General features: G+C 38.6%; 2 protein-coding genes and 1 long non-coding RNA gene across 7 annotated transcripts in view; 1 reads left to right on the forward strand and 2 right to left on the reverse strand.

The window, feature by feature from the left end:
• The window catches only part of LOC100876698 (uncharacterized), a 35,388-nt gene extending 30,126 nt beyond the window's left edge, over nucleotides 1-5,262 (reverse strand). For all 4 annotated transcript variants that reach the window (XM_076529499.1, XM_076529498.1, XM_012290770.2 and 1 more), the window contains exon 1: nucleotides 5,005-5,262. In XM_076529499.1, the coding sequence (XP_076385614.1) occupies nucleotides 5,005-5,079 (75 nt within the window). In that variant the 5' untranslated portion in view covers nucleotides 5,080-5,262. The remainder of the gene's footprint in view (nucleotides 1-5,004) is intronic.
• A 7,721-nt stretch (nucleotides 5,263-12,983) lies between these two features.
• On the reverse strand, nucleotides 12,984-23,951 carry Galk (N-acetylgalactosamine kinase). 2 transcript variants are annotated; one of them, XM_012290771.2, is made up of 10 exons: nucleotides 23,814-23,951; nucleotides 21,939-22,101; nucleotides 20,371-20,538; nucleotides 18,720-18,924; nucleotides 17,047-17,155; nucleotides 16,614-16,771; nucleotides 15,928-16,068; nucleotides 15,483-15,594; nucleotides 15,000-15,204; nucleotides 12,984-13,286 (listed from the first exon to the last, which is right to left on the reverse strand). In XM_012290771.2, exons 2-10 carry the CDS (start codon nucleotides 22,097-22,099, stop codon nucleotides 13,121-13,123), a joined length of 1,425 nt encoding a protein of 474 aa, XP_012146161.2. In that variant the 5' UTR covers nucleotides 22,100-22,101; nucleotides 23,814-23,951; the 3' UTR covers nucleotides 12,984-13,120. The 2 variants fall into 2 exon arrangements, with proteins under 2 accessions (XP_012146161.2, XP_003705628.2); XM_003705580.3 differs by lacking the exon at nucleotides 23,814-23,951 and adding an exon at nucleotides 22,957-23,175.
• LOC143264051 (uncharacterized) lies at nucleotides 15,153-16,992 on the forward strand. Its single transcript, XR_013037425.1, has 2 exons — nucleotides 15,153-15,284; nucleotides 15,346-16,992. It is a non-coding gene; the product is annotated as an uncharacterized LOC143264051 (long non-coding RNA).
• Nucleotides 23,952-25,608: the final 1,657 nt, after the last annotated feature.

The following is a 25,608-nucleotide window of genomic DNA, read 5'->3' on the forward strand; positions in this document are numbered from 1 at the left end:
ATATCGTTACATTGGAAAGTTTCCTTGTTACACAGTCGATCTGTGTACTTGATAATTAAACCCCGCAGGTAGATTCGTGGATTGTCAGATGATTTAAAATTAGTCCCTCCATAATGTTCCACTCGGTTCGAGTTTATCTCGACTGAAAAGCCGGAGAACTTCCGAACCGTTCTCAGAAACACTTCACTTGTTATTTTAAAGAAGAAAATTGATCGTATCGAACTATCGAGAGATAAAAGTTACAATTTAATCAGCGATAATCCATAAAGAAGCAGGGTATCTAACTTTCCAGACAAGGTACGCCCCTTGAAAGCACATAGTTCATTAAAAGCGACTTTTTCTGGGAGAGTTAATTATTCTATTAGAAAGTTTCGCAAAAATCCTTGATTAAAGGGAACTTTATACTCTTCCGAATGAAATCTCGAGATCTTCACGGATGGATTTAAATTTCGTTGAAACTTCTTCGGATAGGTAATTTCTACGTTATTACGCGTACTTAGCATCGAATGTCTTAAGTGTCACGATTGGGACGTTTAATTAAAATAATTGAATTTTAAAAACGAAGGGACTCGATTATAAATTCTTCGCACACAACGGACATCTTTCGCCCAAGGGATTTCCTCCCTCGAAATTTCAAGTTCAACGGTAAGTGGAATGTCGAGCAATAAAGGAGGCTGTCTTTACCTCCTTTTTTCGATGTTCTACGATCGAGTCCGCTCAGTCGTGTCTTTATGAGGCATCGAATATCGACGATACAATTTCTTCGCCCTCTTCGCATAATCTCGATCTAAATGAAATTTGGTAGTTGGCGCCCGATATCCTGCGCGTCATTTGAAAATCGACAACCCCCGTTTAATTTGCCGATACTTATGCGAACGATTCTGGATAATATTACCGGTTCCATTTTCAGTCGTATCAACTTTCTTTATTTCTGAAATGTTGAGTATTCTCAGACGCATTTGAATCGACGCTGAATTTTATGATCGGAGCTAATTTTAGATCGCATCAAACTTAGTTTTATTAGTTCATATTTTTGCGGTATCGGAAATATGCATTTATTTTTCGAATTTTTGAATTCCAGTGCCACTAAATTTCTAATCTTCCGAATTTCTAAATTACTAAATTTCCAATCTTCCGAATTTCTACGTCTCCAAATTTCCAAATTTCCGAATTCCAGCGCTTCCAAATTTCCAAATTTCCGAATTCCAGCGCCTCCCAATTTCCAATCTTCCGAATTTCTAAATCCCTAAATTTCCAATCTTCCGAATTCCCACGCTTCTAAATTTCCAAATTTCCGAATTCCAGCGCCCCCCAATTTCCAATCTTCCGAATTCCTAAATCCCCAAATTCCCAATCTTCCGAATTCCCACACCCCCAAATTTCTAATCTTCCGAATTCCTATGCCCTCAAATTTCCAAATTTCCGAATTCTCACACCCCCAAATTTCCAAATTTCCGAATTCTCACACCCCCAAATTTCCAAATTTCCGAATTCCCACACCCCCAAATTTCCAAATTTCCAAATTCCAGCGCCCCTCAATTTCCAATCTTCCGAATTCCTATGCCCCCAAATTTCCAAATTTCCGAATTCTCACACCCCCAAATTTCCAAATTTCCAAATTCCAGCGCCCCCCAATTTCCAATCTTCCGAATTCCTATGCCCCCAAATTTCCAAATTTCCGAATTCTCACACCCCCAAATTTCCAAATTTCCAAATTCCAGCGCCCCCAAATTTCCAATCTTCCGAATTTCTAAATCCCCAAATTCTCAATTTTCCGAATTCCTACGCCCCCAAATTTCCAAATTTCCGAATTCCAGCGCCTCCCAATTTCCAATCTTCCGAATTTCCACACCCCCAAATTTCCAAATTTCCGAAATCCAGCGCGCCCCAATTTCCAATCTTCCGAATTCCTAAATCCCCAAATCTCCAAATTTCCGAATTCCTACGCCCCCAAATTTCCAATCTTCCAAATCCCAACGCCTAATTTTAGATCGTATCAAACTCGTACGTTTTATTAGTTCATATTTTTTATCGAAAATATTAATCATGCATTTATTCATCAAAAGCAGTTTAGAAAATTGGTTTCTACGGAAGCGTCATAATCGAGAATCAATGCAGGGAGCTCAAAACTCTGACCGTTTCTAGAATGACACGGGTTCAAGAAGTTAATTCTGTTTCAAGCCACTGGACGTAATTAACTTTGTTAGCTAGTTATGTTGTATGCACGTGCAAGGAAGTCTCCAATATAGGATACCTTAACTCTTCGCGGTAGCATCAGCTTGACCTCAGTTTGTATGTACCTCGTTACGCCAAGAAAATGAACGTAACTTTTAGAAAGATAATATTTTCAACCAACATAGACGAGAACTTATCGCGATGTGAATCGATGCACCTTGTGCGTTCTATAACATTCATCTACTGCAATCGATGGCACCTTATGCGTTCTGCTCACTGTAATTGTCAATGTATCTTATGCTATCCAATGCAACTATACATAACATATCACGTATCTTATACCCTTGATACATTAGATGACACACCATGTGCGTCATATATTCAGTGGTTTATGATGCTTCATAATGGTCTGTATGCTTCATTATATTTGTTATATGAAACAGATGACATACCTCATACATGCAGTACTATCTATCCATTACAATTAATGACGCACCATGTGTGTCATACATTCAATGGTTCAACGCCTGTATGTTTCATTCTATCTGTTATATGAAATAGATGACATACCTCATTACATGCAATACTATCTATTGAATACAATTGATGACGCAGACAATGCGTCATTATAACTAAGACAATTCTTGACGCACCGGGTGCGTCATGTATGCATAGTACAAACAACGACGCACTCGGTGTGTCATACATTTATCATTGCATGATATGTACATCATATATGAATGCATCGATACACCGCATACGTTCTGTATATATTTTCTACATAATGAAAGACGCACCTTGTGCGTCATATATACATAGTACAAACAACGACGCACTAGGTGTGTCATGCATATATCATTGCATGACATATACATCACATACGAATGCATAGATACACTGCATACGTTTTGTGTATATTTTTTGTCCAATGGAAGACGCACCCGATGCGTCGTGTATACATAGTACAAACAACGACGCACCCGGTGTGTCATACATATATCATTACATGACATATGCATCACATATGAATGCATCGATAAACTGCATACGTTCTGTATATATTTTCTACCTAATGGAAGACGCACCTTGTACGTCATATATACATAGTACAAACAACGACGCACCAGGTGTGTCATACATATATCATTGCATGACATATACGTCATATATGAATGCACTGATACACTGCATACGTTCTGTATATATTTTCTGTCCAATGAAAGACGCAACCGGTGCGTCGTATAGACATAGTACAAACAACGACGCACTCAGTGCGTCATACATATATCATCACATGACATATACATCATATATGAATGCATCGATACACTGCAGTTCTGTCTACATATATTTTCTGTCCAATGGAAGACGCACCTGGTGCGTCATATACCATCCACACAATTCACGACGCTTACTCCACGTCATATATGCGATCAATCTCATCTTCATTTACCAGGATCAACAAAAGTGTTTAACCAGTAAAAAAGTGCTATAAAATTTCTCCCTCCCCCAATCAGTTCAGCGATTCAATTTACTTTTTGCGACAGGTCTTTTTGTAACGCTCCGTATAATTTTGTAGTTTCGTAATTTCATAGTGTCTAAAGAAATGAATAATAATGGACAAACGAGTCCATCCACGGTTCATTTTACGGTCCCCGGTCGTAACTAAGCACCTATGGACATGCGACGAACTTCATTATAGCACGGTTGTTTATTGTTCTCGCTTACGACCACGTTGGAACGATAAAACGTATTAATTCTGACGTCTCACGAAAACGTGAAGCTTTTTCCGTCGTTGGACGGCTACTGGGGAAAAAGAAAGGAAAACAGGGAGGACACCGTAATTGCAAGCATTGAAATTCCTGTTATTCCGATGCGCGCAATCGTTGAGCGAACGAAAATCTACTAAATAACGAGATCCGTTCCGTTGCACATTTCTTCCAATTAATGAGACTGCCAGCCGTCGTTTAATATTTCGCGTTTCCACGAGAAAATTAACGCTGCACCTTTGCGAGTGTTCCTAGAATTTTTAAGGGTTCAAAGGTATGTTGTGACAACCTTTTGTTATGTTTAAATTTTCTCTCGTGAAAAGCAATAAAAGGCTAAAGGTGAATTTCGCATTTTTAATTCTAAATAAAATTGCGTCTCTTTTCCACGTCTGATAGAACGTCCTTTTAATCTTTTGTAAATTTTAATTCAAAACGTGGAATAAAATTCTGTACGCGACTTCGCTGTCGAGAAAATTAAAACAGCTCGCAATTATTCGAACAGAAGATTGTACTTATTAGTAATATTAAAATGTATAAATCATTTGTTGCAGTATTGAAATTAAGAATTTAGAGATCCGACGATATTTCATACATTACATTAATATAAACACATGTTTCCATTTTATGGTACAAATGTTGATTTAATTAACTGCAATTAATGCTTCCAAAACGCTTCATTAATTACGCAAACGAGACTTGACAATATAAATGATGACAGAGCATGGACATCTCATTTGCCATAACAAGCGCTCATTGCGGGAGCAAAAATGTTTCCCGGAAAATACGGAACCTCGCCAACAATTTGTTCCACGTATGACATTGTCAATATTTCGCGCTTGTTCATTCTCCGTGTTAGCGATATACGGTGCACATTTATCGCATCTATCGAAGCTATTGATTCGGGTAATGTTTTATTAACGGATATTTTCGTTTCGATAGCTTTCTGGATCGATAATACTCTCCAGTCAAAACATACGGTGTTTGCTCACGTTTTACAAACTTTTTTCAAGAAAAACGTTTGCTCAACACAAACAACAGCGCATAAAAATTCGATACTTACCCCGGAATAAATAGCACACGCGAAACTACCCCTCCTCACGGATCGCCAGCAGCAACAGGACTGCATGATAGCCATGCTTCAAACGCGTGGTTCGTTCATTTCACTCGCGATTTTTAGAATTCATTCGAGACACCGATTACACGATCGTGCGTAACACACGAACACGCGAATAACGCGACAAGTACGGTCACTGCACCGAAACATCGTGATCGAACGTTAAAAAATTTCTATGCAACCGGTACGCTCGACGGCGCGACGCTGACTGCCGAGATTCCCGCCGCGCGGCGCGAAAACTTTCAGCCGCGCATGCGCACTCGACGCCGTCCAGTTCATATTTTTCCACCTGGATAACGTGCCTTAGATTAGTTGACACATATCGTATTACCGTGGAGGGAATATTGGCTTGTACCCGGCTGGAAAACAGGATCATACACCCGTGGGATATGCGTAAATATTCAGCTAATGTTGATGGAAAAACTTGCTCCGCTTTCATTAACGTCGTTATGACACTTCTGAGTTCGGCCAGGAGTTAATGATTTTTGTATCGCGGCTTTCATGAAAATTCAAACAGAACGTAGAGAGAATATTCTTTGCAGAGAAGATACTTCATACATGAGAAGGTACTTCGAATAATAGAACGGTATATTTTATGAAGAGTAAAGAATTTGGAATAAAAAATTTCATTTCCATGTTCATGGCTACTGACCGAATATCCCGCCAGTTTTTTCAGCGACCATGGTTCCTACTTAAAATACACGAAAGCAAACAAAAGCTTGACTTCCTGGAACGTTGTTTTACGACGCCACTTTCGACGATCGTAAAACTTTCACGAATGATTTCGCTCGACCGAAGATAAAATGGTGACCGTTCCCTGTTGCGCAGGGTGCGAAGTTTTTCGCGATTTTCGCACTCTGAGAAATGGGTTTTCGTGACAAGGTCGTCGTCACGCTCCAGTGAACGCAGGAAACCGATCGATTTCTGGACCTTCTTACTTCCCGCTGAAAGCTTAATCGTATCCTATCTCATGCATATTTAACGAGATACGTTTTCCGGTATTTTGTTCGACTTAAACGTTCACTGTCTGCAGTCAAGGATATTATTTTCATGTACTTTTACAATTGCTTTTGTATATTAAAACTGCTATTATATATATTATTTTTAAGTCTCAAATATGACACCAAAAAATTAAATCATTACTTTAATAAAATCATCTCTGACCAGGTTAATATGTATGTTAGATATCTTTTAGATTAATGTAAGTCGCTGTTGTCAAAAATATTTGCAATTGCTTTTGTACATTTAAACTGCTATTATATATATATTATTTTTATAAGTCTCTAATATGACACCAAAAAATTAAATCATTATTTTAAAAAAATCATCTGTGACCAGGTTAATATGTATGTTAGATATCTTTTGGATTAATGTAAGTCGCTGTTGTCAAAAATATTTGCAATTGCTTTTGTACATTTAAACTGCTATTATATATATATATTATTTTTATAAGTCTCAAATATGACACCAAAAAATTAAATCATTATTTAACTTCAAAAAGAATCATCCAGGTTAATATGTATATTAGATATTTTTTAGATTAATGTAAGTCGCTGTTGTTAAAAATATTTGCTATTGCTTTTGTATATTTAAACTACTATTATATATTATTTTTGTAAGTCTCAAATATGACATCAAAAAATTAAATCATTATTTAACTTCAAAAAAAATCATCCAGGTTAATATGTATATTAGATATTTTTTAGATTAATGTAAGTCGCTGTTGTTAAAAATATTTGCAATTGCTTTTGTACATTTAAACTGCTATTATATATATATATTATTTTTATAAGTCTCAAATATGACACCAAAAAATTAAATCATTATCTAACTTTAAAAAAATCTCTGAACAGGTTAATATGTATGTTAAATGTCTTTTAGATTAATTCAAGTTATGTCTGTTGTTAAAAATATTTTGTCAACCTCAACGAAAATATCAATGAAAAGTGAAACGACACATTGTAACCCGACAATAAAGTATTCTAGATTCAATCAGTGATACAGTGGGAAATATATTTTCCCCGAACAAGTTAAAAGATTTGCGATCTGATTTGAATCCTCTTTAATTTACGATGCATCGAAATCTCTGTGTCAGCATGAAACTGTTCGCGAATTTCACCCGAAACAACAGCGACCATAAAGTGTGCTAGATAACGCTTTTGGAATTGCATAACTTTGAAATATGAACGTGACAAAATCCCCCGAATATCCGAAACTCTGTATTCGGACAAATCGCAAGAATTGCAAAGTAATCTTATTAGGCGTCGCTCTATAAGCAAACTTATTGTCGCGACGTTTTAATTCCACTTCGAAAGACTTCAAGAAGTTTCTTCGTAATTGCTTTCTGCCTCTTTTCGTTGCGATTTCATCCTCTTCGTTGAGAGTTATCGGTATTTGAACCGGACGAAATTTATTTCGATTCGATTTTATTTCGTTACGGGCTAACGATGTTTCGGAGTTATGAAACTTCGAGAGGATGCTAGCTTTATTTCTTTGTAAATGTGGCGAAATAAATCAGTGCCATGTGTGTAGAATTCTTACAGAAAAATTAGTGAAAATATATTTAACTTCTCGTGCCAGATGCGTTAATCAAGACTAACTATTCAGAGCTGTAACATTAAAACGAACAAAGAAAATTAAAATGTGAGTATTTTATATTCAGGGATCCTTGATAATGTAACTTATAGTTGGACATAAAAGTCAAAGTACGGGAAGGGGTTAAGCTGTGTATTAATGAGTTGTGACAAAATTATTTTACATTGAAAAGTACTTTTAATTTCCAACATTGACTTTGGTAATTTACGGACATGATTATTCTGTATTTCGTTTTGTAATTAAATAAACCTAATTTGTCTACTACATCACGAGTACATCATTTGAATTCGAAGAATTAGTGATTGCAGCACGTAGTCAAAATCACAATTACAGTTTCATGAGCCTCTCTCGAAGCTTTTTGCGTCGATTGTCTCGATGAATGGACCAACACGAAATTGTTGAATACTCGGGGAGGGGTGATTAATAATTCATTCTTTTCGGTGAAATATGATGTTACACGGGGCATAAATTTTGATGCCCTAAGTGTGTTTCTGCATAAAATGTATATGAGGCGAAATGGAGGAGTATCGTACTAAATCTTATTTCTGGACGTGAACCTCTTTTTATTCTCGTCTCGAGAGCGACTGAGCTTCCGCCAGGAATGAAATTCTGATTAAAAAACAGTTGATTGGAAAGGGAATATTATTCAACTTAATACAACAAATGACCTCAACCGAGGAATATGATTTCTTTTCTTAAAGGTTGCAATGTTTACACAGTATTACTCGTTTGTTTTCGACAAGTAGCATTGTTGAAACAACTGATGGAACGCACGGTACGTGTCAGAAGCAAGAACGTACTAAATCGTGAAGGTAGAGCGAACGTTAGACGAATCGTGCTGCTTTTTCTTGTCGAGGAACTTATTGACACGGACAAATGGTTGAAAATCAATATCACTGTCGGACTTTAGTACAGCAATCATGGCGACACTGATAAAAAAATCCTTGCGTGTTTTCCGCTCGCAATTTCGTCCCTCCTCCGTTCTCGTTTATCATCCATCAAAGGATCAAGCAAAAAATGTGATAAATAGCAAAATCGACGAGCTTTATCAGAAATTGAATCGTCATCGAAAAATACCCTTTTCCAGTGGTGTTTCTAACGAGATTACTTAATCTCGCATCAAGCTGCTGACGTGAATTTTTGTCGAAAAATCATCAACGATATTTCGAGCACATTTTAGACTTTTAGAGCGATCTTCGATGTCTGCGTGGTAACGTCGAAACGGGAAACGTTAGACGTGAAACGGTGAAAAATAACCCGATTTATAAATATCGCATTCATCTCTCAAACTCGACGGCTCTTCGTTTATTTATCCCACATAAACGACGCGTCACGAGGTTATCCTTCTTTGTCGTCGGTTGAAGGCAGTCTCGAATGTATTCAAAGATTTCTTAACTTATTGGGACGTGAAGCACACCGTAAATGCACGAGGTCGAATTTGCTTTTAGAGAACTGTTTGATCGGAATTAAACAAAACTTGTCGATATTATTTGTACACAACGAAGGAACTTTACATCTCGCAATGGCTAACTTCCTGTTGTTCCTTCGCTTCGATCAATGATCACCTCCTCCCGTTACCCAGCAAATTGCAACATAACCGACTTTTTATTGAACATGAAAAATGTTATACGATTCTCGTATCATCTTTACGATGTCCTAAAATCGCTAACAATCGCTAATGATATTCCAGAACGGCCAGCGTTTACGACACGCTCGTAATTTTTCTTCCTTCCGTTCGCATCTTTCGCAATTACAGCGTACGAACAATTTTCCGAGAGCTTCTTCGGTGGTTGGTGTTAAATCAGGACAACCGCAGACAGCAGAACCTATTTCGCAGAATTTATTTCGCGTGCAAAAGGCGCGTGGCAGAATTCGTTTTGTACGAAGGAAGAGACACCTTACCGTAGACGATGGGGTTCACCGTAGACGTGCTATAAATTGTGGTGACGGAAGGAGGACGAGCGAAAAATGGCGAGAACAAAGGACGAGTACTTAACTCTGGAGCCCTTTCAAACGTTACCTCAAATTTATGTCGTTTCGATATTACGCTTTTGGAATGCTTATTTAAAATACGGATTCTAATATTTCGGGGGATTTTGACGATGTAATGGGCGGTGATATAATATGTGTCGCAAAGTAATTTGTGTGGTGAATACAATGTGGGGCGAATTCAATGTACGGTGAACACAATGTGTGAAGAGAAACGTGTAGTAACATAACACGTGATTAATATAATACAATTCAACGCATTGTGAATACAATGAGTAGTAATACAACGCGTGGTAATCTAACGTGTGATTAGTTAATGTGTAGTAATCTAACGTATGGTAATCTAACGCGTAGTAATACCACACGTGACTAATACAACACGTGGTACATTCAACGCGTTGTGAATACAATGAGTAGTAATACAACGCGTGGTAATTTTACGCGTAGAAATCTAACGTGTGAGTATTCAACGCGTAGTAATCTAACGCGTGGTAATCTAACGCGTAGTAATACCACACGTGACTAATACAACGCATGGAAAATTCAACGCGTAATAATCTAACGCGTGGTAATCTAACGCGTAGTAATACCACACGTGACTAATACAACGCATGGAAAATTCAACGCGTTGTGAATACTACGAGTACTAATACAACGCGTGGTAATCTAACGCGTAGTAATACCACACGTGACTAATACAACACATGGCAAATTCGACGCATTGCGAATACCACGCGCACTAACATAACGCGTGCTAATCCTACGCGTAGAAATCTAACGTGTGATTATTCAACGCGTAGTAATCTAACATGTACTAATCTAACGCGTAGTAATACCATACGTGACTAATACAACACATGGCAAATTCAACGCGTTGTAAATACCACGCGCACTAACATAACGCGTGGTAATCCTACGCGTATAAATCTAACGTGTGATTATTCAACGCGTAGTAATCTAACATGTACTAATCTAACGCGTAGTAATACCATACGTGACTAATACAACACATGACAAATTCAACGCGTTGTAAATACCACGCGCACTAACATAACGCGTGGTAATCCTACGCGTATAAATCTAACGTGTGATTATTCAACGCGTAGTAATCTAACATGTACTAATCTAACGCGTAGTAATACCATACGTGACTAATACAACACATGACAAATTCAACGCGTTGTAAATACCACGCGCACTAACATAACGCGTGCTAATCCTACGCGTAGAAATCTAACGTGTGATTATTCAACGCGTAGTAATCTAACATGTACTAATCTAACGCGTAGTAATACCATACGTGACTAATACAACACATGACAAATTCAACGCGTTGTAAATACCACGCGCACTAACATAACGCGTGCTAATCCTACGCGTAGAAATCTAGCGTGTGATTATTCAACGCGTAGTAATCTAACGCGTGGTAATCTAACGCGTAGTAATACCACACGTGACTAATACAACACATGACAAATCCAACGCGTTGTAAATACCACGCGCACTAACATAACGCGTGGCAATCCTACGCGTAGAAATCTAACGTGTGATTATTCAACGCGTAGTAATCTAACGCGTGGTAATCTAACGCGTAGTAATACCACACGTGACTAATACAACACATGACAAATTCAACGCGTTGTAAATACCACGCGCACTAACATAACGCGTGCTAATCCTACGCGTAGAAATCTAGCGTGTGATTATTTAACGCGTAATAATCTAACGCGTGGTAATCTAACGCGTAGTAATACCACACGTGACTAATACAACACATGGCAAATTCAACGCGTTGTAAATATCACGCGCACTAATATAACGCGGCTAATCCTACGCGTAGAAATCTAACGTGTGATTATTCAACGCGTAATAATCTAACATGTACTAATCTAACGCGTAGTAATACCATACGTGACTAATACAACACATGACAAATTCAACGCATTGTAAATACCACGCGCACTAACATAACGCGTGCTAATCCTACGCGTAGAAATCTAACGTGTAATTATTTAACGCGTAGTAATCAAACATATGATAATCTAACGCGTACTAAACAAACGCGCGATAATCCATCGCGTGACAAAATAACCTCTACGTTAATCGCGTATTGTTGCGTGAAAATAAGTATAGAATAAATTGGCAATCATTCACGTGTGACTTTCTCCTACTTCAGTTTACATGTTCGCGATAAAATCGGTACGAGTACATAAAAACCCCCTTAAGCGAATGTAGGTCGAATGGAAATTTTCTGCCGACAAATTTCATTGCGTCAAGTTTATCCTTTCGGATCCAGCTTCGATAAAGTTTTAGGATTGCGTAAGCCATAGAAAGCATTCTATTTACTTCGTAATTCCGTCGCTGATCGTTAACGATCGACAGACCTTTTGACCAGCAAGCTCGTAGATAGGGTAGGTTCTCTGGAAATCCCATTGACGACCCATCGTTTCCTGCGTCCTTTTTTCCGTGTGGATCATTGTAAACCCTAACGGTATTCGACAGATTTTATTTAATTTATTGTAGGGGCTGGAGTTCGAGATTATGAAATGCGCGGCTTTAAAAAATATGTATTTGCGGAGAATATCCGGGGATTAAATACGAGTGGAAAATTGTTTTAATACTGTGGATATATTCCGAGTTATACACACGATTGGGAGAGTTTGAAAATTTTGTGTTATATTCCATATTAATTGTTCGCTGGAATTCTGCAATTTACATCATACAAACAACGGCAATTTTACGAACAATTAATGTCTGATATCCTAATAGCATATATGTTAAATGTTTTAATAGAAAATACTAAATTTCAAAGTACTATTGGTGACTACATATGTAATACATATTCAATTATGGGATACTTAGTGAAAATAATAATCTAATAGTGAAATACTTGATAATTAGGTATCTACATATCTGTATAACACTATGTATCATTCATAAAAAATCTGTAAGTAAAAATAAAAATTCGATAAGCGCCATCTAGCGAACGGTGTTCCATTGCTACTCCTGGTAACAGGATCGCAGGAAATCGAAGAGGTATCCGAAGTATTAGGAGCTTTCCCTGTCTCGCGCCACCTCTTCAAATCAAATGATACAGAATTTTTATCAGTTGATTTTTATTAATAATATACATGAATGTATAGTACTTTGTAGCGATAAAACACTTTGTGAGTAAATACTACAGAGATGTAATACTTAATGATAATAATTAGTGGTAGGAAATATTCGATGATGACCTAGTCGTAAAACTAACAATGTTATAGGTTTGACAACTGTGTACAGGGGAAATGTAACATGTGACAATATAGCCTCTTTCCAGGCTCCATGAATGTAAATTGGTATATCTGGCAAGAATTATACTTTATTCGCGTCCGACCGCACAAATAATAACACTATTATTGCACGTAGAAAATTACATAAGTATTTGAGCAGTCATTTACAAAATGTACGAAGAGTATGGATACAGGTTTATAAAAGTTTAACTCGTGTAAATTACAGCACCCTGGCTCGGTTCCGTTGGAAATACCAGATCCACCGCCTGGAACCTCTGCTTCACTCCGCATCTCATCACCTCCGTTTTCAGTTTGTCCACAAATTCCGAAACCTTGTCTTTCGTCGTGATGGCCACTATGCATCCGCCCCACCTGTACAGAAATAGAATTACTTGTCGTATCGTATCGTAGAACGATTAAATCCTTTTTTGTGTTTATATTTTCTATGTATCACTTGTACTGATAAGACCAATAGCTCAGCTCGATTGGAACGATTGGTGCTATCTAGAATAATTCGCGGAAATAATTTCTTTCTCAATGATTCTGTTCAAACACTTTGAAATTCTGGTACGGTTGCGTGCCATCATGTTGTAAAAAGAATTTCTTTGACATACTACGTAGCGCATACACACCCATGGATCGATTAGATTTCGTCCAGAGTACGGTGCTTCGATATTGAAACGTCGTAAAATTTTCAGTGCACCTGTTCCAATATCGTATTTTATTTAGATCTAGAAACTACTAAACAAAATTCATGGTTGAATTCTTTATTCTTTCGAAAATACGATTTCGGCTATTCCCAACTGGGTTCCATCGATAACGTCCATTTATTTTTACTGGGAAATTTAGAAATACTAGAATTTAGAGATATTGGGATTTAGGAATATATGCAGAGATTTGTGGATCTACGGATTTAGGGGTACAGAGGAAATATAGGAATGCGATACGAGAACAACAGATTGCAATTAAACAAAGTTTAGAAGTGCAACGCGTAACTGTCTATAGACGCGTCCAAAAGTTGACAGACAGTATCCAATTCTACGTGATCAAAGAGACTACAAAATAATTAATCGCGAGTACACTTCCAGAAATGCATTAGCAACCTGTTAGGATTCACTCTCCACATGCATCATAAATCAGCACTATAGACCAAGTCCTTTGTTCCTCGTCCTTTTTACCTATTCTCTGTATGAACTATTTTAACCACAATTTCTTCTTTACTACAATCAATCAGGATCGGAGTTTCAAACAATTCATGCCAGACATTCACACAATCGAAAATTGCAAAATTTCTGTAAACCTGATCAAAAGACTATTCGATGCAAAGAGTTATCATTTCAATCTGACACACACGTATACCCTTAGTTTTTTATTCAACAACCAGTACATGAACAGTGCCTTTCTTTTCATATTGCGATGCTATTAAACAGCGATATTTTTGATATTTGAAAGAAAATTGCATATCGACGTTACGTCTTCGCCGTTTACTCTCAGACGACCTCTTTCCTTCTCCTCCTTCCCTCATGTCTCTTCAGCCACACACAATAGTTCATGTATGCATTCACACACTCAGCCCTATTACATTCTCATTTCCACGAAAACTGTCACCGGTCAAACATTCTTCACTTATACATTACTCGATCACTTCTTCATATCACGTCACTCCACCCAAACATTCTTTCCTCGCATACTATAATACATTACTAATGCCTCTAAAATTTTTTTACTTAATTGTTATCAATTTACGATGAAATTCAACTCGCTGAGTCGAATATTTGTACCATACTCCCAAATAAAAAAATATACCCTTCGTGTCAACCTAGCTAATAAAATTTTAATACTACCTGTGGCAATAAACAAGCATAATTAAATATAGTTACATAAATATCATTTCATTTTCTGGCTTTAAGAAATTGTCTCTGGAAAACACAGAGCCACATAACTTTGAAAAGGCTTTTAAACTCTGTATTCCTTGGTCGTGCCGTTGTAGCGGATGGCATAGAGAGATGTCGGGTTCGGCTATCTATATTTAAATTTAATTTACGACTATTCTAGAAGGAACAGCGGTATCCACGTCTCACATACCCTGCTCCCGTGAGTCTTGCCCCGAGTGCACCGCAACTCATGGCCTTTTCGACGAGTGCATCAACGCTTGGATGGCTGCACTCGTACAGTTTCTGAAGACTCTCGTGGCTCTTGCACATCAGATCGCCTAACCGTCGAAGCTTCTCTTCTTCCGTCATGGTGCTGTCTTCGCAGACGCGTTGGAATTCTATCACCCTTGCTGCTTCTACAATATACGACAGTTTGACATTTCGAATGTAAATGGATACTGTAAATGGGCGTAAAATTGCTATAACGCAAAAAGGGGTAAGATGAGACATCTTTAGAATAAAAGATTATTATAATAAATTGATGCAATGTTTTGCAGAAAAATTGTGTGATGCAGACTTGCAAAAGTAGAGAATATAAAAATTAGTAACGGTGCAATGTGCAGATAAAAACTTCCAAGACACCAAAAGTGAAATTGGCCCAATCAAAAATTATTATTATGAGAAATTTAATTACCTTGAAAGACATGTAAAGCTCTTTGCCTCAATTTAAAGGTTTGTGAATCGTTAAAATCTCTTAACGACAGGCTCCTCAACCTATCTTCCGTAACGCCCAGATTTTTGCAGATCTACAAAAACAATTGTGTTTGTGTATAGATAGAAGGTTCCAAATAACGCTATTGTCGAGGAAATTGTATAGCTTTCGTGGGATCGAACGAGACAATAGTGTGCTTAGAAAGCATCCAAGAAATTGGATACAATGAAAGAATAATATCTGGGGTCGAGAATATAAAAGGTGCGTGAATGTGCTTATTATACACGAATCAATAGAGCAGAGGTTGAACAACAAAAGCAATGTTGAGACAAATTCTGAGCGAAGCAAGGACGAAATTTTGGTCGATCGATAAGATTATTTTTAGGAAAGAGGTCAATATCGTCATTATTCATGGTTAGTCGTGTACCTCGTCCATGGTGTACGGTTCTTCGTGAAAGTCAGCTGCTACTATGGACGCCATTTCTTCTAAGCTCGCACCTAGGAAATCTTGAACGCTGCTTAATCTTTTTACTTGTTCCAAAGGCATGTTCCTTTTGTTTGCTATCATCTGGAAATTACTCTTGAGATTAGTATGTATTTGGAAGTCTAAGTGTTGCGTAGTAGGATCATGATATATATTTTTTAACTTTGCTGTATTTCAAAATTTCTAAGTTTCAGAATCAGCGAAAGCTAACGATACGAGTAATGGTGCGATCGCTAAAATAAATAACAATTAAAGAGTGAAATATGTTCGGTAACGAAAGTTTCATCAATCTAGTGGCTTTCTAGATGTTGTCAGGTATAAAAGAAGCGTGGTCAGATTCGTTAGATAGACCGGAGTTATTCCCAACAGAGGGGAGGATCGTGGCCGAGGCACATCGATCAAAGTCAGTTGTGCAACAACCGTAAAACATAATCGAAACGCAATCCCATTAGCTTCTTTGAAACGTTATGTTCGAATGATTCTTTGAGTGTTTATTGTTGTACGAGATAATGATCGAATCCAACGAATCCTTCGACCATAACCACGATTACTCACGGGGTAGTTCGTTATCAGCACGTAGAATTAAAATGATTTTCGCGAATTCTTAATCGTACAGAGTGATACGTTACCAGTGCAGCAAGTTGACATTCCATGACCCTTAAATTATAATCCCTCGTGGACGCTTTGTTGTGACATGTCTGGCTATGGGCTATTACGAACACTGCGGTTTCCGGTAACGTGATATCGCTGCTACGTAGCGGGTTGAATTCGATTAGCAATGCAGAACCTTCACAGATATCGATAAAAATCAGTACAATTACCTTCGAGATAAATTGAGGAAGTGGCCTAAATACAGGTTCAAGACGAAACATGAGTTGCTTGAAATGTAGGGTCATGCCAACCCTAGGGGAAGTAAAGCTAAAAGTTTACTAACAAAATATTTTAAATACGCATTGAAGAGTTATATTTAACAAGCCATGCTGAAATAAAAGTGGTAGCCCGTGCTTAGACCAGTTTTTGTTCCTCTGAAAATTTTACGTAGGGGATTGCAAAAACAGTTACCTTGTTCTCCAAGAAAGGCGATTGCCTGATCCATACCGCCACCCATGGTGCCGACGTACCTTTCGGCGTTGGCGCTGTGGACAGCCAGTCGACATTTCGGCAATGGTTGCTGCAACAACGAAAACGAGCGTGTTCCTTTTGCCAACTTCCTGTTTTGCCATCGCGACAGCTATCTATTGTCGCCTCGCTCGCGTTTAACTTCGACTTATTGACTGTACACACGAGGAAGCGAAGGTAAACACGGCTTCAACCCTCTTCGAAAGCGTTCACCCCTGTGTGTGGATCTTCGGTAATTGCGAAAACGCTTCAAATGGAATTTTTTCGTTGAACAGCGAATTACCGTAGTTCCTACTAAACTATTAATTAAACTTCTTCCGACACTTGTGTACGCTTCGCTGAAAAATATCGGGAAACTAAAGTTTATTTTCAAGAATTCTCATCGCTCCGCTATATGTTCAATTACCGTACTTGTTTTTTCTTCCGAAACAAGTTTTCTCTCCGATCAGAACTTTTCAAAGGCTGGTGAAATCGATACAATGAAACGCAAAACGACGAATTGTTGCGCGAGGGAATTCTGTTTGTCAATTTCCTCTTTTTGATTATTGACACGAAAGAATCGCACAATGCGATACGCATTGCGCCTCGATAGAGGATTCATTGGCTAGGAAGTGTCGATGTTGTCGATGACATATGTAATTTATCCGGCTAGTCAAATTCGCGATATCGAATCGCGTATTGCGGTTTCCCTCGTAATATCGTTCACGCAAGTCAGAGGGGTGAACAGGGTGCGCAGAGGGTTTCACGTTAAGGGAATCGATCTGGTATCGCGTGGCTCGTATGTAAAGCGATCGTGAGTACGCTTTATGGATCTGGTCGGAAGCGCGAGTAATGGACAGGAAGGTATCAGAAATTCTTCGGACATTCCGTGCGAAGACACTCGTCGCATAATCTCGGAGCGGAGAACGTCGATGTGACTCGTCGAAGGAGACGTTAGGGTCCAGAGGAGGTTTTCTCATCGATCTTGGAAGCCCCAGGAGAAAAAGCAGATCCGCGGCCACGAAAATAAAAGCGCAATTTTTACTCGTCGCTGTCTGGAACGCGGCAGCTACATTGCGAGCACGCCGCAATATCGTCGCCGTTGTCGCGTGCGTGTGTACGTGATTTAATCATAACGAAACGGCTGTTCCAGGAACGTGACACTGATACCCGGTGCAGCCTGTTAATCACGTAGCCTTACAAATTGCCACCTCCTGGGCAAGGAACACTTCCTGCCTCGCTTCTAGACCGTGTCCCGTCGTTTGTTCGCTAAACATCCCCCGCTTTTGTCGCTGCCATTCCGCAGCCATTATTCCTCTGTCGCTGGTGAATTTCATTTTCTTTTGGAGGTCTGGCGGCTTCCTCTTTCTACCCTTTTGCCAAAGCTGCTGCTCCAAGTTTCTTGTAGCGTGAAATTGTGGACTAGGAGGTCTCGTAATCGCGCTGACGGAATTCTTTAACGTCCATTTATATTCGTGTGCCTTTTTATTAATACAGAGCTGTTAGTTGTGTTTAGAGAATGGTCAAGTTGTGCGCCACGAATTCTTATGCGAACACGTGTAACTACAGATATGTTAAACGTGGTAAAATCGAAATAAGTGTATCTTAAAGAGTAAAGAATGAAAAGGTATAGTTACCTTATTGACATGCATGGTCAACAGCAGCGCGGCAGAAACCAAAGCGCTGGAGCTCGAAAGGCCCGCATTAGGAGGAATGTCTCCGTCAACTAGGGCTATGAATCCCTTAGGTGTACATGCCCGCGGGAGCTTTTCGAGAGCTCCTTGTACTCCGCTCATGAAATAGTTAGACCACTGTATTGGTGCGCCCTCTCTGACGGTATGGCTGTGAAAGGTTTATCAAGTTTGTTTTTCGTGATTACTATAAAATGTATTTCGTTAAAATTAAAGTGCCGAGTCCTCAAAGCGAAAGCTTTTGTCCTCGAAATTTCTTATAACCTCATTATTAAATATGTTTTCTGGGCCCTTTTTGTAATAACGGGACGATCGTTCATTTATAAACTTTTTGCCAAAAAGGCGTACAAAAACTGGCACGACATAAAAATGGCAGGAGAGTTTCGTGTCACATTTTCTGCCGTTGTGCATGTAGAAGCATCTTTTTATTCCCCACTCGTATTAATCTCAGTAGAGATTTCATATATATTCTTCCATCATAAAGATTAAGTTTCTTTGCAAACAAGTTCCGTGAATCTCCCGGATTTCCGTAAACACCTTTGTGCTGTTCTGCCTAATAGAACGGAGAACGAACAATGAAATATACAGCGAGTCGCCGCCACAAATAATTCCATTTTTCATTTGCATTACAATGTACTTTGTTTTTCTCATTTGCTGGAAAGACGCTGGTTATTATATGCAGAAACTACTTCTCGATGATGTAAACCCACGAAGCGAAAGAAAATTACTTGGAAGAGGAGCAACAAGCCCGTATATCTTCTTAAAAGCGAAAGTATCGAGGCAAAATGAACTCTAATTGTGCTAAAAATGTGTTCATACTAAATAAGGAAGAAACAGAAGCGATAACGAATTTGATCACGAAAGAGAACTATGGTAAATATAAATGAGAGCTCTAGTAGCGATTTTGACTATTCGCATATCCTTGTGAATTTTTCCGAACACAAGTTTTCCAACTGACGAGTCGCTAAATATTTTTCGAGTAATGAAATTACGTCGACCAGCTTTATCGTACCTTTCGCTTTATTGCATCATTTTAATTCAACATATACGCGTTACTTCCAACCTACTATATTCGAGCGAATTAGTTTCACGTCGGGGACCGAACGCCATTTATTTTTTCCCCGGCGAGAAATGCACCGAAAAAATTTCCTACGGCGAAATTGCATTCCGATGTTGTATATGGAATTTTTGTATTATCTTCAGCTTGTTCCCTTCCGGCGATTTTTCTTCGAACGAAATGAGGAAAATGAAAATTTATGCGACTGATCATTTTCATCGGAATATCGTTGCGAGCACAAATGCTTCCCTAGAGAAAATCCGGAGGAAGAAAGAAACACCCTACCACTGCTTACTTTTTCAAATTTTAAGTAGACGATATTTGATAACACAATTCTCGACGTATACCGTAAAAGAATATTTCTATGCGCAACAATGAGGCGGTAAATTAGCAACCCTACCCTGATCATATTTCCGGAAGTAGACTGTAGAATAGCACTCTAATTTCTTACACCCTCGGAACGTATTAAGTCTGTCCTTGGTAACCGAAGCTTTTGTTATGAATCCACGTGTAACAAAATGTGGTTGACATTTAACTCACGTCAGTTGTTCAAAACTGTAGCAGAAGCCTCCGTAGTTGGGATTTGTGTTGGCGACAAAAACTTTATCATCCTCGGTAGGAGCCACGGCGATGATTATGTGCTGCTCGATTGCCATTGGGCAAACAGCGTATCCGCAATAATCGATGTGCTCGCCAATTAAATTAACTCTGCGAACAGGTGATCAAAACAACCGCGATTACTCGTTGAAAAACTGAACAGTTATAATCATTATATTGTTGCATATCGGATAACAGATGTCGAAATACGTCTAGTTTTATGTGATTTGCTGACACAAAGGTATCATAAAGTGACGCGTATTCTATATCAATTTAAAGTTTCACTTTTGACGCGAATAATTGTGCGAACGTTTCGTCAATATTTTCGATACAAATTGATTGTGTCTAAAGTCTAAGCTGTGGTATTGCAATGAATAGTAATTTATTGTATCGTCGTATGGTGTTGCAATACGATATGTTGTTACGAATGCTATTTTTACACGTTATATCGCCACGCGTAATATTACAACGTATTGTATTGTGCCGTGTGGTATTGTAATAGGTCATATTACCACGTGTGGTATTGCAGTAAGTTATATTACTTCGTGTAGTACTGCGAGTTGAATTTTTATGTCTCAATTCGTTATATTGCCACCTGATGTTGCCTCGGGTTATATCGCCGTATATGGAATTGCAACGTGTTACATTTCAACGTGCAGTATTGTAACGTGTTGCACTTTGACGTGCAGTAATGCATTACATTATATTACCTCGCGTTATATTGCCTCACGTTATATCGCCGCACATGGTACTGCAATGCGTTACATTTCAACGTGCAGCATTGTAACGCGCTGCACTTTGACGTGCAGTAATGTATCACGTTATATTACCTTGTGTTATATTGCCTCGCGTTATATCGCCGCACATGATACTGCAATGCGTTACATTTCAACGCGTAGCATTGTAATGCGTTGTACTTTGACGTGCAGTAATGCATTACGTTATATTACCTCGCATTATATTGCTTCGCGTTATATTGCCTCGCGTTATATCGCCGAACATGGTATTGCAATGCGTTATATCTCAATGTGCAGTATTGTAACGCGTTGCACTTTGACGTGCAGTAAATGCATTACGTTACATTACCTCGTGTTATATTGCCTCGCGTTAAATAGCTTCGCGTTATATCGCCGCACATGGTACTGCAATGCGTTAAATTTCAACGTGCAGCATTGTAACGCGTTGTACTTTGACGTGCAGTAATGCATCACGTTATAGTACCTCGCGTTACATCGCCTCGCGTTATATCGCCACGAATGGTATTGCAACACGTTAAATCTCAACGTACAGCATTGTAACGCGTTGCATCTTAACGGAGAAAATTATTGCTTCGCGTTATATTGCCTCGCATTATATCGCCGCGCATGGCATTACAATTCGTTATATTTCAACATGCAATATTGTAATATGTAATATTGCTACTCCTTATATCGCCAAGTAATCCGTTGCAACGCGTGGTATTGCAACTCGTCTATTATAATCTCCCTCGTAGAAAGCAACAGTAAAATTACCTTCCTGGAACTTTAACGAAAAAGGAAGGTTTGATAGAGAAACGGTCTTTGAAATCCTCCAGCAGATAATTCAAGCTTTTGAGGGTCTTCTCATCTAGCTGTAGAATGGGAACTCGTTCTTCCGGTTCCAGGTCGGACGTCCCACTGGCATTCTTCGACATATCTGCAACGAATTCGTATATATACAAAAAAAGTCCATTTTATTAAGGCTGAGTGCTTTGTTTTCACGAGGGACGTCGCTTTTATCCCAGCGGATTCGTTGGCGTACGAATATCACGTGAGTTGGATTTTTGCGACCACATTTACGACGAACAGTTTAATTTCCTGACGATTCGATTTCACGTTGAAGGTACGAATTCGTTGTGAAATTTTTGCGTCGAGAGGAATAGTGCGACAGGCTATGGATACCCTGAATAAAACTTGCGAACGAGGTCACCGCCATTAACGCAATTACGTTGTTGCTGAAGATGGTGAGCTCGTTACATTGCTAAATCGATCATTTAAATTTTTAAACGACGAGGATTTTACGAGAAGTTATAGTAATTTCTTAGTATCCAGTTAATTTATTTTAACATCGTTCATTTATTTTAATAACTCGCGCGTTTGATTACCGCGCGATTACGTGTATCGAATTAGATGATTCACCGAATACAACCGTTTTTATCGGTGTAATAAATTGCATAAACGTTCAGTCTGCATACTTGAATAGAACGTTTGCCTGCTTCATGCTCATTTCAGTCTCTTAATTACACATTTTGTTAAATATTTGTACGTTTGTAGATAACGAGTTCTATATCTTTATCCGGTATACGTTCTCCTTAGCGTTATCAAAGCGAATATACGTAAGAAAGAAAAATTGAATTAATCAAAGACATCGACATCGAATTACATCTCTCAAACATGTTCGATTAACGAAATCGATAATACTTTGTAATAATAAATTAAAGTGTTCCCTTTTAGAAGAAAAAATTAATTAAATTTGAAATAAGTTTCTACAAAAGCAAAGAAATCAATTTACCTAAATTATCCTATTCCACAGAGGATCGCTTTGGTGGTTTCGTAATTGGATACAGAGTAACGCCGAATATCGAGAAAATCCCAGGAGATCCAATTGCAAGCAATCGAATCGCAAGCTCGCACGAATATCGATAACTGCGCGACACATCGGAAGTCAAATGATAAATTTGAAGCTCACAGTCGACAGAGCTCGGCTAGCTCCGTACGTTTCCGTTCAACGCAGCGGTATTGCAATCCACATTTCGAATCGACGTACACTAATACAAAGCACCAAAGTTACGATTAACCTGATGCTTCGTGTAACAGGTCATCGATCAATACTATCATCATAAATTGATATTCCGTTGACTTAGTACATCCGATGTTTCTTATAAATTATCGAAATAATTGTTTATTTGAAAATTACACGATTATTACGGCTATAATCGAATGGCATGAAATTGAACCGCGTAGATCCGAATAGAGCTACGTCGAATTATTGAATTTTAAGTTTGTGCGTAATAGTTAACATTTGCGTCAACGAAAGGCACCACTATGCAGCATGAGGTTTGAAAGAAGCAAACATCTACGAGGCAATAAAAAGATCATGCATAAATATTCTAATTTTATTCGTACAGTGAAGTATTTAACGATCGAAATGTATTACTAAGTAAACCCTGTTAATGAACGGCATTTAAATGATCGTACACGTGAAAGTATACTACACAGGAATAGACGTGTACGTGTTCGTAAACGAGATAGTACCGGCCGTTGCCGCGTCAGCTTTTCGTAGGTGCAATCGGAAAGGTATAGCGCGTCCTTGCGATACAATATAGAATAAAATCCACATGCTGAATTGAAGTAGCTGGGAAAACATACCTCCAGTTATGGCCAATGATATTGCTTCTTAAAATGGCGATACGTCACGTTATCGTAGCCGATTAATCTTATCAGCACGTGATGTTTCAACACACGGTCTGAGCTGAGGACGCGGGATTAGACGACTTATCGATCATAAAGAACTACCGTTCGTATATAGTGTACTATCCCGCCACGAGTGGCGCCACTGACACGTGGCGTCGTTAGAATCCTTTGGCGGGCTATTTGAATCGCGTTTCGTTGGAAATGCAAATTAACGATGTAGTATAATACGTTTTATGCGTTTTAAAGTATAATGACAATAAAAAATAGTACTTCTTATATATTTTAGTGAAATCAAATGGATTCTATCTTGATGTGTAATGTAGTTACCTTCAGTTGGGGAGCTATTCAAGTCCCTGTACTGGCAGTCGAATTTCACGACTGATAGGGAAGATTTGAAGGTTGTTTTTGAAAAAGAATATCGTGTAACCAATTTAGAATGAATCGAATGAGGTGGTTTGTGGAACGTGTATACAAAATCACGATTGTTAGTGACATATACATTGCAATTCTGAAAGTTGATGTTACCATCGAATTTAATATTAACTGTTTTATCATTCAAAGTCATGGTAGGTAACTGCTTTAACATCATACTGTTCAGAAATGACCTGCGATAGATACAAGATATAAAGTAGTCGTTCATGCTTAGACACTTTCATAAACCTCTTTAAGATGTCGCTGTTCAGTTTCAAATTTCTCCAAAACCATTTCCACTTTGAACATATTTAAATACTTTCTTGATATGTATTATAGTAGTAGAAATATAATCAATATTTTAACATTGATATCGAAACTGTATTAACCCCTTATGGGTTAAAAAGAGAAGACTGTATCATACTAAAATCTTGAAGTAACTTTATTCTTAGAGTAGCAATTAATTATTTATACTTAAAGTACCAATTGATTATTTAGACTAAACAATAAAATCGACACGAGTCGGTTTAACATTTAGCTCGTTAACATCATCTCCCAAGGGCTCGTCGCTTGTCTCTCGATTCCGCGAGCTTCTTTCTAGCGCTTACCGTACACGCTGAGAGGACAGGGGACAGACGTCAGTTTAATTCGTATTACTTTTCTCATAAATCCGTCGGGATTCAGAGGCTGGAGAGCGATAGGATAGGGGGTATAGTCCGCGGGGATAAGCGATATAATGTCGCATATAACGCTAGAGGTCTATATACATAGACAGAGAGTTGGGTCCATGTGAAAGAGGGGTGAAGGAGAAGTTCCCTCTTTTCTTTCTCTCTGGTCCGTTACGTCCTCCCCATTTTCCTCGGTCTCCTTGAGCCGTGGCTGTACCGATTTCCAGACAGTTTTTGCTGAAACATCGCGCCGTTGATCCGGCATTTTCCAGGCCGCTTGGTTTATCGCTCGGCCTGATCCCTCTGTTCGTACCGCGGTGTTACAAGCCCCTGCAATCGATGTTTTCATCCCATCTTCCTTACTCGACGTCTGCCTCTCCAGCACCCGCTTTCCTACCGATTCCACTCTCTCCCGTATTTCTCTTTATCTTTTCCCTTTCTCTCTGCCGCCCTATCTAAGATAACCGCCGCCATTTGTCTCGCCGGTGCCTGTACCAAAGTTACACGCGCCGATGTAAAACTACCTTAGATCTTCTTACCGTACACCGGAGACTCGAATTCGCTGGATCTGGAAAAGGGGTTGATTTCCCGTGGCTACGATCGTCGAAAGTTAAAAAGTGTAGGCGAAGATTTGTTCGATGAAGTTGGAGGAACTTCACAAAGGGAAAGAT

This window comes from Megachile rotundata, chromosome 3, assembly GCF_050947335.1.
Source record: "Megachile rotundata isolate GNS110a chromosome 3, iyMegRotu1, whole genome shotgun sequence".
NCBI classification, from domain to species: Eukaryota; Metazoa; Arthropoda; class Insecta; order Hymenoptera; family Megachilidae; genus Megachile; species Megachile rotundata.

Bases quoted from the DNA above. Each gene is read 5' to 3' on its own strand.
- Galk (XM_012290771.2), bottom strand. From the start codon at position 22,099: ATGTCGAAGAATGCCAGTGGGACGTCCGACCTGGAACCGGAAGAACGA. The intron at 16,772-17,046 runs GTAACTGTTTTT...ATATCTGTGAAG, and splicing joins CGCCTTTCTTGGAGAACAAG to GTTCTGCATTGCTAATCGAA. The intron at 15,595-15,927 runs GTACACGACTAA...TTGTTTTTGTAG, and splicing joins AACCGTACACCATGGACGAG to ATCTGCAAAAATCTGGGCGT.